Source organism: Trematomus bernacchii, unplaced genomic scaffold, assembly GCF_902827165.1.
Source record: "Trematomus bernacchii unplaced genomic scaffold, fTreBer1.1, whole genome shotgun sequence".
In the NCBI taxonomy this organism is placed as follows: domain Eukaryota; kingdom Metazoa; phylum Chordata; class Actinopteri; order Perciformes; family Nototheniidae; genus Trematomus; species Trematomus bernacchii.
Genome location: NW_022987840.1, coordinates 2,284,933 through 2,303,555, shown reverse-complemented (window position 1 = coordinate 2,303,555; position 18,623 = coordinate 2,284,933). Strand labels below are relative to the sequence as shown.

At 38.1% G+C, this 18,623-nt stretch overlaps 1 protein-coding gene across 1 annotated transcript; it reads right to left on the bottom strand.

Moving 5' to 3' along the window:
• Positions 1 to 4,176: 4,176 nt before the first annotated feature.
• On the bottom strand, positions 4,177 to 17,803 carry LOC117468594 (sialoadhesin-like). Its single transcript, XM_034112818.1, is given in 12 exon segments — positions 4,177 to 4,377; positions 5,655 to 5,724; positions 5,931 to 6,021; positions 6,123 to 6,410; positions 6,489 to 6,755; positions 9,134 to 9,394; positions 9,479 to 9,604; positions 9,607 to 9,723; positions 10,656 to 10,952; positions 11,037 to 11,390; positions 17,075 to 17,137; positions 17,761 to 17,803. Coding segments are annotated over 11 exon segments (1,947 nt in total). The 5' UTR covers positions 17,115 to 17,137; positions 17,761 to 17,803; the 3' UTR covers positions 4,177 to 4,341.
• Between the last annotated feature and the right edge of the window lie 820 nt (positions 17,804 to 18,623).

The window sequence follows — 18,623 nt, the reverse complement described above, 5'->3', positions numbered from 1 at the left end:
ACTATGACGAAAAATGTTCGTCAACGACCTTTTTTACATGACTAAGACGAGACGATGACGAGCTAAAAATAGATTCTTGATAACAAAAATTTGACGAAATGTATATTTAGTTTTCGTTGACGAGACGAGACGGGACTAAGGTGTTAATGGTGGACTATCGGACATTCAAAATGCAGGGTATTTCCCCCCAAGTGTCCGTCTTGTCTGTCAAAATGCATCTTACATTTCTAACTTGCAATATCATTATTTCCGCTCTCTTCACTCCAGAAGAGCGATCTCCCTCTCTCTCTGTGTGCGGGGGCGGGGCCTAACAGACACGCTGCAGCGGCACACAGAGATCTGCCGGGGACGGAGCGTTCAGAGAGTATAGAGACACTCTACAAGACTCGATGTGGACAAAGCTCGTTTGCCATGTTTTCGCGTTAGCGCGTTGACACGAGTAGAGTAGTCTGTCCAAACAGCCGGCCAAAAGGCGTCATATTCAGTCGGAGAAATGCACAATTTTCGACTTCCTTAACTCGTAGCTCTGTTGCCCCAATTACGAGTAACGTTATCACATCAGGTGTGCAGAGGTGGGAGAAGTACTCAGATCTTGTAGCTAAGTAAAAAAATACCATAGTGTAGGAAGAGTTCCTCAAGTCAAAGTATGATCATCAAAATATATTTAAAGTAGCTACAGTAAAAGTAGTCATTGTGCAGATTGGTCCATTTCAGAATAATATATATGATATGTTTTATAATGATTGATCATTAAAGTGTTCTCAAAGCTAGTAAAGGTGCAGCTAGTTTGAAGGACTTTGTATACTGCAGGGTAGCTTGTGAATTTACTAAAGTCTGAGTTAACACTTGATTATATTTCACATCATTCATCCACATCTGTAAAGTAACTAAATGTATTAAATACATGTAGTGGAGTAGAAGTACACAGTAGCAAAACATTTAAATACTCCAGTAAAGTACAAGTACCTCAACATTTTACTCAAGTACAGTACAATATTTTAACATAATTATATATATATTTCATTTATTTCACATTTAAATAAAGCAATTAATTCGGTTAACAATTTGTTAGTTTTTTCCTTTAAAAAATAACAAAAAGTAAATACAAGAATACCGTTAAAGTACCGGATCGATAAGCAGTATTGATAAGACTAGTAGTACCGTAGAAAACCTTAACGATACCCATCCCTAGATATTACACAAGTAAAGTGTTAAGAGAGTGAAATGTTGCTTTACGAATTTCAACACTTGATGCTGTCACCTTGATTACAATGTCAGATACCTGTATTTGCCTAACTGAATTGGTTTAAAGAGAGAAAACATTTTGACTAAAAGTTGACTAAAATGTAATTTTTCATCGACTAAAAGTAGACTAAAACGTTTTGAGTTTTCGTCGACTAAAACTAGACTAAAACGTTTTGAGTTTTCGTCGACTAAAACTAGACTAAAACTATGAAGGATAGAAATGACTAAAATGTGACTAAAACTAATAACCATTTTCGTCTAAAGACTAAGACTAAGACTAAATCAAAAACAGCTGCCAAAATTAACACTGGTCTGAAGAGGAGTGGTTTAGCTTGACCCTGGATTCAGAGGGACAGGAGGTGAAAAGGGGAAGAGGAGGGTTGCGTAGAGTCACCTGAAATGACAGCTGTCAGAGGGGGGAGAGCAGATTTAAAAGGTTTGGCAGAGCGCTATAGGCTCTTGGGAATAGAGCGAAGTGATTGGTTAAGCTGGAGAGTGACGCCCCCGAGCACAAATTGAGAGGAGAGAGAGTAGTTACATGGGAATAGTAAATGAAGAGTAAAGACGGTCTTCCTGGTTGAACTTACGCTGAGCTTCATTTGGCAGTAAGAAAGACAGAAGTGGTTAAGCGTCTGAAACATGAGGTCAAAGCCTTATATTGATATTCTTATCTGTTACAGTAAGGCAAGGCAAGGCAAGTTTATTTACAGCACCTTTCAACACAAGGCATTTCAAAGGGCTTTACAAAAATGAAAGACATTAGGAGCATTAAGAAATAGTTCAATGAAAACACATTGTAAAATGGCATTTAAAAACAGTTATTAAAAAGCAAAGATAATAAAATAAACATAAGAAATACATGAATAAAAGTTAGTGCAAGATATGAATAGTTCAATTAAAAGTCTTCAGCCTGGATTTAAAAGTAGTAAGAGTTGCAGCGGACCTGCAGGTTTCTGGTAGGTTGTTCCAGATATTTGGAGCATAATAACTGAACGCTGCTTCTCCATGTTTAGTTCTGACTCTGGGGACAGAAAGCAGACCCGTCCCAGAAGACCTGAGAGATCTGGATGGTTCATAATGTAGCAGGAGGTCAGAAATGTATGTTGGCCCTAAACCATTCAATGCTTTTTAAACCAGCGGCAGTATTTTTTAAATCAATTCTTTCACACACAGGAAGCCAGTGTGAAGACCTCAAAACTGGAGTGATGTGGTGATCCACTTTCTTAGTGTTAGTGAGGACTCGAGCAGCGGCGTTCTGAATAAGCTGCAGCTTTCTCATTTATTTTTAGAGAGACCTGTAAAGACAGGTCAAAGATAAAAGCATGGACAAGTTTTACCAACCCGATATTAGTCTTTTAATCCTAGATATATTCTTAAGGTGATAGTAGGCTGACTTAGTAGTTGTTTTAATGTGACTGTTGAAATTCAAGTCAGAGTCCATGACTACACCTAGATTTCTGGCTTTATCTGTTGTTTTGAACATTGCAGACTGAAGCTCAGTGCTGACTTTTATTTGTTCCTCCTTGACTCCAAAAACAATTACCGCAGGTTTATCTTTGTTTAATTGAAGAAAGTTCTGACACATCCAGCCATTGATTTGTTCAATACACTTACTCAGTGTTTGAATTGGAGCATAGTCTCCTGGTGAAATGGTTATGTAAATGTGTGTCATCTGCATAGCAATGGTAACTTATTTTGTTGTTTTTGATTATATTAATATAGTATATAGATTTTAAAGAGAATAGGGCCCAAGATGGAGCTTTGAGGTACCCCACATGTCATATTTGTCATCTCAGATGCGTATTTACCTATAGAAACAAAAATGTTCCTGTCTTTTAAGTAGGATTCAAACCCATTTGGAACAGTAATATTGTGTGGTCAACTGTGTCAAATGCAGCACTGAGATCTAATCATACTAACACTGAAGTTCTGCCAAGGTCTGTGTTTAAGTGGATGTCATTCAAGACCTCAACAAGAGCAGTCTCAGTGCTGTGGTGCAGACGAAAGCCTGACTTGAACACATCGAAGCAGTCATTACTGAAGTGCCTAGGTTATTATGTTTTAAGAGCGGTTTAATGACTGCAGTTTTCAGGGCCTGAGGAAATACACCAGAGTGAAGAGACTTGTTTACTATATGAAGTAGATCTGAGGCCATGCAATGAAAAACATTTGGGAAAAAGCCTGTTGTTATAATATCAAGGCAGCAGGAGGAGGACTTCAGATGTTGTATAATGTCCTCTAGGTTTTTATCATTAATCAGATGGAATTGTGTCATGGTGTTGGATTGATTTTAAGTGGACGCAAGGAGAGGGAAAACTCAGTAAAACTGACACATATCTTGAGACGACAATAAGCATAACTAAAAATAGGGACGACTGGACATTATGAAACTATTTACAACCTACTGTATGTGCAAAGAGCCTAAATAGCACATTGCAATATCTAAATATGAATCAAAGAAAATGCAGAAATTGGTGTGTCATTGTTGTTATTAAGTTGGAAATACAGGTTTAAATTGAAAAAAGAGCAAATTAGAACAAACTTTTTATGAATAAACATTTAATAGTGCATTCATGACAATGTATGCCTTAATTTGTTTGCATATAAAACCCATATACATTTTCAAAAAACATAATTCATTAAAATGTAATTTATCAAAACAAATATACAGGATACGGACGTATTTGTCAACTAAAAGCTAAAGGCTATTGATTGGAACACCTCTTCAAAAAAACTGGACTTGTTATTCACAAAGAAATGTACAATAACCACATTCTTCATTACAAGGACACTCTCTCTACGGCTAAATCCACATACATCATTTGTGATGTGTGCCATTTGGTAAAGCACTTTCAGCTGCACCTGCTCTACGAAAAGTGATATATGAATAAAGCTTTATTATTATTATTATAATATAAGATAAATCTTTTATAACAATAGTTCATTTCAATCTTCTTTTTTTTACTCCCGCTAAGTTCTGTCATTACCTTCCCAGAAGCAGAATAAAAGGTTCCACTCACTGGCCAATGTATTAGTTACACCTGTTCAACTGCTTTGTAACACAAATATCTAATCAGCCAATTACAAGGCAGCAACTCAAAGCATTTGGGATGTAGACATGGTCAAGACGACCTGTTGAAGTTCAAACAGATGATCAGAATGGGGAGGAAAGGTGATTTAAGTGACTTTGAACGTGGCATGGTTGCTGCCATGAGTATTTCAGAAACTGCTGATCTACTGGGATTTTCACGCAAATCAATCTGTATGGTTTACAGAGAATGGTCCGGAAAAAAAAGAATCCAGTTCCCTGGGCGAAAATATGCCTTGTTGATGCCAGAGGTCAGAGGAGAATGGCCCGGCTGGTTAAAGATGATGGAAAGCCAACAGTAACTCAAATAACCACTCGTTACAACCAAGGTATGCTGAAGACCATCTCTTAGCGCACAACACGTCGAACCTTGATGCAGATGGGCGACAGCAGCAGAAGACAACACTGGGTGCCACTAGGGACAGGAAACTTAGGCTACACACATTTAAGAGACAGATCACGTTTTGTTCAGTCGGATAATCTCCACATGTCTACCCTACTTTTATAATTTCGATCATCGATCATCAATCTATCGATTCGATTTATGATAAAAAAAACGTTGAATTGAACAAAACGTGATCCGTGTCTTAAATGTGTGTCAACCACAGACCTTATTTCGAGCTATTGTCCAAAATCCTATGGAGAAATTGCATTGCTTTTTTGTCGAGGGAACCGGAAGGTACCCATGCGCAGCTTACTTCCGGGTTTTAGGACGCGTCACTGCACCAGTCTATTCTGAAATACTTTTATAACATACTATACTGCAACTTTTTACATTTTTATGGCATACCTGACGGACTTCTTTAAGGGCTTTTTTCCACAAACTTAAGTTGGACTTATGACCTTTGGTGCTCTTTTTTCTATTATTATGATTAGTATGATTATTAATTAGGTTTCATTTTTCATCTCATGTTAGCTTTTTATATACTTTCACTTGTATCTATTGTGTTTTACTAACTTCTTATTTTTTATTATCTTTGCATTATATTTCAGTTTTTATTCATATGAACCATGTTCTAAAGCACTTTGTTCTGCATGCTTTACTGATTACTGACTGATTATTTTGACATTCATCATGGCATACAAAACAAATACTTTTGAAGGCATTATATAGATGACAATGACTTTGTAGAACATACTATATCATGAGTTTTAAAAATAAAAGTTTTTAAACATACCATACAATGCCTTTTTGACATAGTATGTAACGACTTTTTGAGACAACTTTCACCGCTGTTTTAAAAGCAAAAAGTACATTTTGTTGGGTAAGTGAAGCTTCCTGTTTTAATGCATCTACCGATATGTGCAAACATGAACTCACCTCATTAGTATCTACAGGGTTGCATGTCTCCGCCTTTCCCTTGTCCGAGGAAGAGATGACCTTTCCTTTCCTAAAAGTAACACACACTTGTTATAATCTTCTATTAAAGTCTTTCATTTCATGGTGATATTTAGCAATGTTCTGAGGTGGCCATGGCTATACTGCTTAAATGTGCTGCCAGCCTGGTCACCAGTCAAGTTACACCCCTGATGACAACCTCAAAATGTGTTTACAATTATTTTAAAACCAGCTTTGAAAAAAAAGGTTGTCTCTCACCGGTAGTAGATTAGCAGCCGCAGTACACACACCAGCAGCATGCCCAGAGCTGCCACTGCAAAACCGATCCCAAAAGACAAAGAGTGGAGGCCTGAAAAGTCCCCACAAAACACAATGATCATTAAAACCAGAGAGGCAGATTATGCAGAAAAACCAAACAAATACAAATTCACCATCTCGCAATTCCTCTACCTTTGCTAAGCGACATGTTAAAAGCAAAACTGTCAGAACCCAGTGAGTTGATGCTGAGGCAGACTAGAGAGAGCGCATCTTCGTCCAGATCGTACAGGGTGATGATGCTCTTCATGCCCACGTTCCCCAGGGACTCTTCCCTGATTGGGATGGCAGCAGAGTGAGTGACAGGCTCTCCGGCCAACTTCCAAACCAGGGAGGGAGGCGGGTTCCCCTGGCTGTAGCAGGAACATCGGATCATGGATGAAATCTTGATGCAACGGGAAGAAGACAGGATCTCTGGAGGAACTGAGACAAATCATTAATTTAATTTTGTTTAATGGTAACCAAGGATTGCCTTTAATTAAACAAGTGTATTAATCTCACATGTGACGTCAAAGCTGACACGCTCTGAGGTGCCAGGTCCGTGGACATTCAGAGCTTCACAGTAATACTGATCTTCTGAGAGTTTGGTCACATTGAAGGTGAGGTCTCTCTCAGAGCCCATCACCTTCACCTCTATTCCAGCCGCTCTGAACCAGGTGAAATTCACTGCTGCTGGATTGGCGATGCTTGTGCAGGTCAGAGTTACAGAGCTGCCGTCCTGCACCGGACCAGAGGGGTCAACAGACACCGAGGTGTTCTTAGGGAGATCTGAAAAGGATAGTGTGTAGCTGACGTTACTAGTTCATGCATGTCAGTCACTTCAAAATAAAAAAGAATGTCATGGTTTTAAGTTAAGGATTTAGGGCCGTTGGCGTGCAACTGTCTTGCTTACCACCAATGGTTCAAGAATCTTTGGGAATCACAGTCTATGTAAAAAAGAATTCAATTTGAGTGGCCTTTTTTTGGAAAACTGAGACAACAACCTCTTCATTCTCTGTGTTTGGAAATGACATCTTAATAATAAAACAAAAGAAAAGAAACCAAACACAAAATCCTCATGATTTAAAGCTCACCCGTAATCAGTGGCGTTTTTATATGTACAAAAGTGGTGGGGCACAAAAACTTAGATGTCTATATATAAGCTTCTGCAGTGACGTGCAGTGAGGTTCATGGCTGGTGAGGCACTGGCACTGACTCTTCAGGTTTACAAATATTATATTTTGACCTAAACCAAAATATAATATTATTTTCAAAAGCTTTTTTTGTCTGATGCTTCGATTAATTTTAAACAGACAGTTCAACAAAAGGATACCCAAAAAATGTAATTTTATCATTTAAATATTGAATTGTTCTCTCTTAGTAAGATCCCATTTTCAATAAAATTGCGGTCTTACCTTGACTTGAAGATGAAGTCCATTTGCCTATCCTTCTGGACAAACATTTCTATTACTTTTTTGTAAAAGTCCTCCTTATCTTCTTGTAGTTTCAAAAGTCTATCATAAATCTAATCCATAGATTTATGATAAAAAAATTATAAAAGTAGGGTAGACATGTGGATGTTATCCGGCTAATCAAAACGTGCATTTATCTAACAGGTACGTTTCCCACAGATCTTATTTTGAGCTATTTTCTAAAATCCTCTGGAGAAATCTCATTGCTTTTTTGTGCTTACTTCCTGGTTTTAGGACGCGCCACTGCAGCTCTCTCGTCCCCTCTTCACACAGCACACTTTTCGCGGCACACGTACTTACAGCCAATCAGCTCTGAATGATTTGAGATGACGTATGGTGGGGATGGTAGCTCCGTGCCCCTCTGGTCATTATTTTTTTGCCACACACATTACATTACAAAATACTCTGAGCATGCGCAGTGTAGTTTTTACAGTCACGTTCACTTCACAGCGAGAGGAAGGGGCATAATCAGGTTTTGTCCCACATGGCTCTAAACAGCTCAATAGGCACACACTGTGACTGTAGACACACTAATTAGAAGAACACAGACTAAAACAGCAATGTACAGACGAATCAGATGATTAAACATGATCTTAAAATATATTTTATATATTTTTTTTTTTTTTTTTTTGCATTTTTGTAATCATTATTTGTAATACTTTCTGCTGACACTAGGTGGGGCTGCCCGTAATGCAATATTTGAAAAATATATTATGGGGCCTATTTCAACCCTGTTACAAAAGTGCTGATTCTGGATCTGGCCCTTTAAATGTAACCGAGCTGCTGCTGGCCACGCCCCTTTGGAGCGTCTGCATGCAAGCGGTGAGCTCTGTGAAGAGAAGGCTGTCTAACCGCAGAAACTCAGCTGAACGCTGCCTTGATTAAACGCCATATTATGTTCCAAACTACATTAGGCAATATTTCTGAAACAGTATGGAGCTCAAACGCTTTCTCTCTTGCGGGTTTACCTCAAGGACAGTACCTTTTATATCCGGCTTCTTTACACATATTCTCTCCAGTGCAGCATTAGCTCTGAGTGTTATTTTGTTATTGAGCGATGCTTGCTAATGTAAACACAGACCATATTACTGTACTTCCAAAATACGTCACACATTGTTTCTGATATATACAGCACATAGCTTGCCATGTTCTTTATTCAGTGTTTACCGCTAGAACAGTGCCCAATATGTATTACATATATATTATATATAACAACTTTACTCTAAGTCCCTCCCATCCTGCTGAATACACAGACACACAGCTAGCCGACTGTATATGGGGAATGTAGGTTGGGACGTAGGCGGAACGTTGCCAGTTGAATATAAGTTCAATATAAAGCCAGCCCACATTTTAGTCTCCTTACACACCGTAGACACATATTTATGTATAAAATACATAAAAAAGTGCATTTTGCATACTAGGTGACCTTTAACACACAGGAACACGTGGGTGATCAACAGAACTCACTCATGTGTCATGACGGACGACTGACATAGAAATGATTTTGAGGTTGTCACGCAATGTGACAATGTGTTACTGTCCATAGTCCAGACACTGTGGTGTTGCCCTGTGACTGTCAGTCTTGGCCTCAGAGACCATGTTTGGGTGACCAAAGCTGGATATACAGTAGAGCCATATTCAGTCTGTTGAACTTGACAGTGTAAATCAATGTCTTTACTGTAAAAATCAACTTACACTGAATGTCCAGCCGAATCAGTGTTGAATTTTGGTCCCCATGCTCATTTATTGCCGCACAGTAGTAGTCACCACTGCTGCTTGGTTTGACATCGTTTAAAACCAAACTTGATCCAGCCTCCTTTTCCTCTTCATCACCTTTGTACCAGGTGTAGTTGGTTACAGGTGGGTTGGCCCGGCTTTTACAAAGCAGAGAAACAGAGCTGCCCTCCAAAAGTGGACCTCTAGGCTCAATGATTATTGTAGTTTCCTTGGGAGGAACTAAGTAAAAAAAAAAAAATATCTTTTAAAATGTTGCCGGTCAATATTTATCCTCTGTGTGACTGTTTTTTTAATCAGACTTACATCGTACGTCTATCTGAGTGATGGATGAGTTCTGGGTTCCGTATCTGTTACTGACTTTACAGTAAAAGTGTCTGTCAACTTCTGAGACAGTGGTGGAAAACCTTTTCCCCGAACCCACATCAGACCTCCATTCACTTTGTACCAAGTGTAAACAGCTGGATTGGCATTGACGTTGCAGGTCAGATTCACCAAGCTGCCCTCTTTTGCTGTAGCAGAGTAGCTGACTGATGTGTTCTTTGGAGGATCTGGAAGAGATGATTGAAAAACTAGTAAGTTGTTTTTGTTACCTTTACAGAGCCAGGCTAGTTTTTCCACTTGTTGCCAGTCTTTGTGCTGTGCTACGCTAACGATATTTCTGAAACAGTATGGAACTCAAATGCTTTTTCTCTCACAGTTTTACCACAAGGTGAGACGTTATTTACGTCATATCGGATGGCTGGTGTTTTGGACGTAATATGGTCTTGTTTACATTAGCAAGCATCGCTAACACTCAGAGCTAACCAGTGCTGGAGAGAGCACATGTGTGAAGAAGCAGGAAATCAAAAGGAACTCACCTTGTGGTAAACCAGCAAGAGAGAAAGCCTTTGCTCCATAATGTTTCAGAAATAATCCTTGATGTGGTTTTGGCGTTTCATCACCGCAGCATTTATTTTAGACAGTATCTGCCGGGTCCCGTATGAGCAGGCATAAGCTCTGCCCCCTCTTTTTTTTTGTAAAGCTTTATACCCCGAATCAGCACTTTAGTAACAGGAAGTGAAATAGAGGGATATGAGGCATGGCTAGAATGGGTGATCTGTTAGGTATTTTGAGCAAAACACTTCATAGACATGTTTTTTATACATTTGTATATATCTGAGACCTATGCTATTGCCTAAATATTGCATGATAGGTGACCTTTAAAGACATCTTAAAGTGCTTTTTGCATGATAGGTGACCTTTAAATAATATAAATAAGAATAAAGTCAAGTCAGCACATAAATGACTTTGGTTTAGTGTCCCCTTTTTCCCCACTAAATAATCAAGTCTGCAGTTTTAGTTAACACAACTTGATCCAAATACTCTGCAGAGTCCCCAGAGGAACATTTCATAACATCACATTATATCAAATGAAGGGAATGATTAAATGTCAGCTAAATCCAAATCCTACTCAGCAACAAAAGGCCTGAAACATACTCACAAAGAACATGGAGGGTCATAAACTTTTCAAACCGAAGGTCGGTGTTGCCAGCTTGTGGTTTGTAGAGAGCGGTGCATGAAAGATTCTGTCCATTGTGGAGGTAAGAAGAGGTGAAGTTCATAACAGAGACCATGGATTCAGATTCATGTTTCTCCTCAATGTCACCTATCCTGGGGGTCCAAGTCAGATCTGGGGGAAGGATGGGACACGGAGCTACAGCCATGCAGTTCAACGTCACCAGAGCCCCCTCCTCTACCTCCAGTGTAGATGGAGTTATGGTAGGTTGGTCCAGTGAATCTGAGGAGTAAAAAAAACAAGTACATGACAAGAGGGAAACCAAAAGATGTATAAAGTGAAAAAATTAAAAGACACAATACAAACTTTGAGTGGTGATACGGACTCCTGTTGGATAGGTGGCAATCAGACTGTTATTACACTGAATCCTGAAGTAGTAGTTGTCAGAATGGGACAGTGGCATGTTGTAGAAGATGGTGGTGCACTCCTTGTTCTGCAGGTTCCCTGTGATGTTTCCGCTTGCCTGATCTCCAGTGAGGTCGGAATCAAACACAAATGTTCCGGACGTGCTTCCTCTGATCCAAATTGCTTTGCAAGAATTATCCAGATCTCCATCAAACTTTGAGTTGAAGTCGAAAGTGCAGGGGACCTTCACACAGGATCCAGTTAGTCCATCTATTCTCAGAGGCATGGTGATTTCAAACGTCACGTATAAGCGACCTGAGGTGAAATAAAAGCAATAAATAAAAAATTCAAACAACTACCAGACTCAGGGACAGTTTTATCCAACCCACTCTCTTCAGTCTGCGTACAAATGACACGACTTTACACATTGGAAATGCGTGCAATAGATACACAGAAGTCCGATTTTGCGTGCATATGATACGCTAACCATTCCCATTGTGTTCTGAGGCCGAGTTTTGCGTGCATATGATACGCCACGTTTTGTCCGGTCGGATCTTGGTAGACCGGAAGCTGTGTGGTTCATAAAAACATGGTTGCGGTCGAATAGTCCAAAAATCAGCTCCTAAGTTCTAACCCTATCGTCTATTCCTTGACCTCTGAGTGAAACGTCACGGGGTTAAGGGATAGTGGATAGGAGAATTCAAAAGGATTTAGGAGAAGAGACTGCGGTACTTTAGAGAATCCTTTCACTATCCAACGTGTTTATGATGCGCCAGCGGAGGTCATAAATGTGCGTCTGTGGGGAAACTATGGAAACTACAGTTTTCTATACAGCGGACTAGAACATGGATGTTTAATAAGAACGAGGGACTACTGTAAACTCATCTAGAGACTCTGCACCGTGCTCTGATGCTGTTGTTTTATGCTTTATGAACGGGGACAACAGAGAAACATATTCTTCATGACCAAAGTTGGAATTGAAATAAAAAAGGAAAGTGAAACTTATGCTCGTCACCCTCTCCCTCCGGTCCACATTAATACAAATGATCCCAATAACCTACGTATGATTGTATGAAAATATCTTAAAATATCTTAAAATCAATACAAATGTATTTATTATAAACGTTAGTCCTTAACATCTATCACTGTGTATATCACCATTCAAACATATTTTAAAAGTTGAACAAACCCCACACAGCTCAGTAAAGACTGTGAAATGTTGACTTTATTTGATCATTTCAGTAAAAACTAACGTTCATATTTCTCTTTTTGATTATTATACTGATGAACGTTCAAAACAAAGCACTTTGGCAACTTACCACATACGTTTTAAAATGCTTAATAAGCACCGTAACTTTCATGATATAATTACTCGTTCATAATCGGTTGTTTCCGTGAACGGCCGACTGTTGTGTGACGGCAAATGCCGCGGCCGCAAGGCATTGTGGGGCAGCATTTTCTCCTCTCCTTTAGGTTAGGGAGGTCCAGTGGTTCCTAAGCTAAAGGAGGTTATAAAGGAAGTTTGAAACCTCCTTTCCTTTCATTTAGAGAATTCGAACGGCACTTATCATGGCTGCCACTGAGGGACTTCCGGGTCATTTCACTCCGTTAGGAAGGTTCCTAAGCTAAATGGACTATTCGACCGCAACCATGTTCTTACTCAATATCAAGCAATATTGTTTTTATTTTAAATCGTATAATGTCAGACTTTTTTTGCCGTCTGTGAGTAAAAGAAATGGGGCTCGGAGCCTCAGAATAATGAAATCTGTATTTCTTTAATCTTTTTTTCCTTCTAATTTGTTATTATTTTCTGAATAACACACTGTTATTTAGTCAACAATAACACACAATTATCCTTGTTTGTATTTATTCGTTTAATTCTATAATCTCGGGCTTTTTAGCCGTTCCTCAGGAACTGAATTTCAAAATAAAGTCACCGGAAACAGACGTAGGCCTATAAGTGACATTTCGAGCGTCATTGCGATACACACCACAAACCCACTGAACTGATTACCCAAGATCCTCAGCTAGAAGCTCGTGATTGGATTGTTTAGCCGCAATGCACGTTGGGATATGGTGTTAATGCGATATGAAATCCGAAAAACATTTAAAAAAAGAAAATAACACTTTATTCCGAGTGTGCTTGCTTTTCTCTTTGGAAGTCATCACATAACGGCATTGTAATACACGGTTCGGCTGCATTAAATATTACACATCTGCCTTAGTTCTTTATTTATAGAGCCCTGATGAGAAGACTTCTAGACAAACAGGAAGAACAGCCACGGAAACTGAAAACGTGACGTGGATCATAAATATATCAGCAATTAAACAACATCTTCCATTTCTTTTCACACAATACGTCTCCTTGCAGTATCAACATTAATTCGGCTGACTTTTATATTTGATCCAATTGGTAGATAGGTTATATTTACACCATAACGGTGCACAGCTGATAGAAAAGGACTTGTAGTTTTTAAAGATATTACTGATTTTCTTTGAATATAAGAATGTAAATACTGAGTTGAGAGAATAGTCAGGGGATTTGGGTGATGGTAGACACATCTATGGAATCACAATTTCAATAGCTTACCATTAAATGACGGATATACCTTTCTGTCTGTGATGTTTTACAAATCAGATATTAATGTGTAGAAGTAAAACATGAGAAATAGTATAGCAATATCCTGTAAAATTATGTGAAAACATGAATAAAACTACACATCTTCAGATGTTATACATACATAGGTGTCCTACACCAATAATGCAAAGTTATTATTAGTATGCTGTGTGTACCTTGTGTGCACCGCCTAGTGGTTAAAGCACGTTATTGAATTATTTTTGTTGAATAATGTTATTTTTGTTGAATAATGTTATTTGATGAAACAAATATTAATAAGAGTACATACAAAATAGGGGGAAAGTAGAAGGTCAATGATAGAAATATAGAATATAAAAAATCAAGAAGATACTGTAAGTGATCTCTACAATAAAACAGTTTAGTGCCGGATGTACAAAGATATTAATATGAGGATGTGCAAAACAGACAAACACATTAAAGAATACTTTAGGTTAAGGTCTTCTTTTAAATAAGAAAAAAGCTTTTGGGGTTAAAGTAAACAGATATGGTTCTAAACTGTATTGAAGTAAACATGTATTATTTTGAATTGTATTTTAGTGAACATGTATTGTTTGAACTGTTTTAAGTAATCCTATATATATATTGTCTTTCTCACTTACAACTCACTGACCCAGAGATCCTGTTTCACACACATACACCTCCTCCCACCTGCACACACACATATTCTTTTTAAGGTCCTTTCTGGGCATCAATATATCTGTGTACAATGTTTGGTTGTCTGGGAAAGAATAGTTTGTGTGAAATATTCCTTGGGAAAGTAAAGGAGTGAATACAGGCGCAGAGATAAGATTGACTCTGTCCTTGTGTACTTCCGAATCTCACGCTCTGCTCAGAAGAAAACATACTTTTTCTCAGAACTCTGATTCGCTGTATTGGACCCGACCAGAAGTGAATCCAACCAGTAAAAACACCTGGGGGAGTGAGCAGCTCACACAGCTCCTCCCCACGGACTCTCTGATTCGCTCCGGAGTAAAATGGGAAGGAAGAGTCGACACATCTCCGCCCCAAAATAATGGATATGAATACTGTTGTTTATGTATGTAAAATGCTTCCTGTTGCTGACTGGCTGGTCCCGATACCTGTATCGCACAGCAGTAGAACCTGAAGTCCGGAGTACTCTGTAAACTTGTATACGTGTTTTGTTTCTTACCAGTAAAATCAGATTATTGTTATAACCTTTATTCCGGTGTTTTGAATTCCTTCTATATTAAATATAACCAGCCTCATCTAACGAACGGCGCGTAGCAGAGGGGGGCTCTAAGCCACCATCCACAGTGTTTGCTACAACAGGGTATCTACACATAAATATTAAGCCTGACAAAGTACTTAACGTCTAATATATTGCTTTCCTGCCTATGTTGAAGCACTTATTTTAACTGATATTATACACATTAATTGTACTCTAATGTATGTAGATATTATAAGAAATGTGCAGAATTTGACAGTTTAATGGTGGAGGTATATACACATATTGATAGATGTCTTGTAATGCACTGTTGAGGAAGCTGTGACCCAAGTTTTTCATTCATTGCATAACTTCAACATAGTTCAGGTGTAACTAAAGTCTGCTTTAAGGGTTGTTTATATTTCACATCATTAATCAGAATCTGCAAAGTAACTAAAATAAATGTAGTGGAGTAAAAATACCAGGTTAACCTCTGAATTGTAGTGGAGTAGAATTACAAAGTAACAATGAGCTGTCATTTGGGTATATATTAATGCTGCCCATTATGGATACAAGCGATTTTCACCCATTTATTAATTACATGTTTTAAATTTGTACACACCAATGTGTTTCCTATCGCCTAAACCTCCAGGGGTGTACACAGTTTAATACTGGCAACTTCTAATTGTGGGAAAAACGAAAACGTCTTTTAAAACTACAATTCCCAGTAGAGACGTGCCATAGAACATGTTGCAAAACCCATCTGCGAAACACAATAGCCAGCATGTGTAGTTCTGGGGGGGCGTTCGAGTCCAGTTTTGGACAGTCTGCCGTGGTTTTGTTCGAGTTCAAAGAGCTGTTTGACGTTCGGCGTAACCTTGGCGCACTGCCACTCCAACATCCAATCCCAGAGCTTGAAGATTAATCACAGGGTTTGTCAACGGGACTGTAGTCCCAAACGATAGCTGAGGATTATGGGTAGTGTAGTGTCTTCGGCCATCCTAAACTCTGAAATGTTTTTCCGATATCATATCGCATTAACGCCATATCCCAACGTGCATTGCGGCTAAAACATCCAATCATCGAGCTTCAAGCTGAGGATCTTGGGTAATCAGTTCAGTGGGTTGTGGTTGTCGTGTGTATCGCAATGATGCTTGAAATGTCCCTTATAGGCCTACGTCTGTTTCCGGTGACTTTATTAACGGCTAAAAAGCATGCTAAAAAGCCCAAGATTATAGAATTAAACGAATAAATAAAAACAAGGATAATTGTGTGTTATTGTTGAGTAAATAACAGTGTGTTATTTAGAAAAGAATAACAAATTAGAAGGAAAAAAAGATTTTAAAAAATACAGATTTCATTATTCTGAAGCTCTGAGCCCTATTTCTTTTCCTCACAGACGGCAAAAAAAGTCAGACATTATACGATTTAAAATAAAAACAATAATTGTGGCTTGGTATTGAGTAAGAACATGTTTTTATGAACCACACAGCTACCAAGTCTACCAAGACCCGACCAGACAAAAATAATTGGTGCAGGCACGAAATGTGGCGTATCATATGCATGCAAAACTCGGCCTCAGAACTCAATGGGAATGGTTAGCGTAACATATGCACCCAAAATCGGACTTCTGCGTATCTATTGCATGCATTTCTAATGTGTAAAGTCGTGTCATTTGTACGCAGACTGAAGAGAGTGGGCTGGTTTTATCCCACAGGTCATAAGACTACTAAACATCTGAGCTCTGTTAAGTGCCTCGATAAACATTCATCTGTTTTGTCATCTTGCAATCTACTTATTTATCTAAATAGTTATAACCGCAATAAACCGTATTTAACTTCGTCTTAATGTACATTATTTAATTTCATATTATGTTCTTGTATCATATTCTATGTACATGTACAGTATATAGACTTTTTGCACTATTTTTTACATTGTATTTTATAATATATGTTGCATCGTTGGAGGAGCTCGGGTCGTAAGATTTTCATTGCCATTTCTACACTGTAGCTCATCTTGAAAAAAAAAGAAGAAAATTAAGTAGAAATGTAAACTTTCATAATTAAAAGAAAACAATACCGTCCAAATAAACAGCACACACACACAAAACCTTAACTTTAAACAAAAAAGCATATTTTGCACTATTTGTGAGTAATCTAAAGACATCGAAAGGCATTAAATTGTTGGAAACCCTACCTTGAAGTAGAAGGAGGAAAACCTTTAAAGCACCCGTCATGCTTTTCTGTCAGCTTGATATTCCTACAGAGGCACCACACACACACACACAACAGACACGAAATCTATTCATTCGTATTTACTAGTTACCTACTACAATATGAATAGCCCTAGTAAAGAAGAATACATGTGTTATAGGGGGGAATTATATTAACTTCACTTCATACTTCACAAAGTAAATTTGATCAAATGTGACGTTTGATATTTGTTGCTGAAAGAATAACCCAGTTTGAGTAATATCAAGCTCCACACAGTAGAGAAGCAGTGCTGCTTATTTAAAAAACATAATGAATACTACTGAAAAGTATTAGTTAAAAATAAAAGTAATACTTTTAAACTATTGCTTTAACTTGTATTGCAATGTACTCTTACTGTTACTGGTGTCATCACTAAAAAGAGGAAATAATGTCGTCCTTTCAAAGATAAAATAAGGGAGCCAGCATGAAGATGTTAACTAATGATAACTATTTAAAATGTTTTGCATTTGTTTTGATAGAAATTCTGTAAAGGTATGCACATTATTCTTACAAATAAAAAACAATATGCATATATATATATATGTAACAAAATGACTGAATTAACGAACAAAATAAGCCTGACATTTTACGACTTGCAATCATTTGAGTTTTCTAAAACAATTATCTTACCTTACAGCCAACAATGATGGTCAGCAAACGATATTTTCTGTTTCTAGAGAAGAAATAAATACATTATGTTTAAATATACAACTTCATTTAGTATATATACAGTACCGATCTACGTTTCAGAAATGGATAAAGAAACAAATAAAGGTTTCACCAGCATGGAAGGGTCAGTGGTAATAGTCCAACAACTGAGTCATGTCAGACTGGTGCTGGTGTTGATGGCTTTTGAAAGATGTGTCCGGGGTGTGGCCTTCAGCACAATAGAGTTTTGAATCTCTTTTTATTACATTAATGCAGTGTTTCTCAAAGTGGGGGGCGCGCCCCCCCTGGGGGGCGCAGAGGCATGACAGGGGGGACGCGAGAGACCAGGAGGAAAAATTGTTTGGAAAAAAAAAGAAATCATAATTTGAAAATATTTTGATTCGAAAATAATATGATACAGTACAAGTACTTCTGGGTCTCTGTGTTTCATTCAAGCTCGGCTCTGTGTGTGTGTGGAACGAGCCATTTTGTGTGCGTGCGCGAGCGAGAGAGAGAGCGCACCGGTACCGGAGATCGTTGTTGTTAGCTTCTGGTGCTAGCGAGCTAGTGGCCAGGTCTCAAACATTTTGGTCACGATTAATGTAAACAATTATTTCCTAGGCACACGTTTATATGATCATTATAGTTATAAAAAAATAAGAGAATAAATGAAAAACAGGTATGAAATACTATGACAGTAAAAAAAGAATTGTGGGTGTTGAGAGATGTAACATATTGTTCTAGCAAAGGGATTGCACAATTGTATTATGTTTTTTTTTTTTTACCACACAGACTTATGGAGCATTGTTTTATTATCACTGTTCTAGCAAAGGAATGCTCACGTT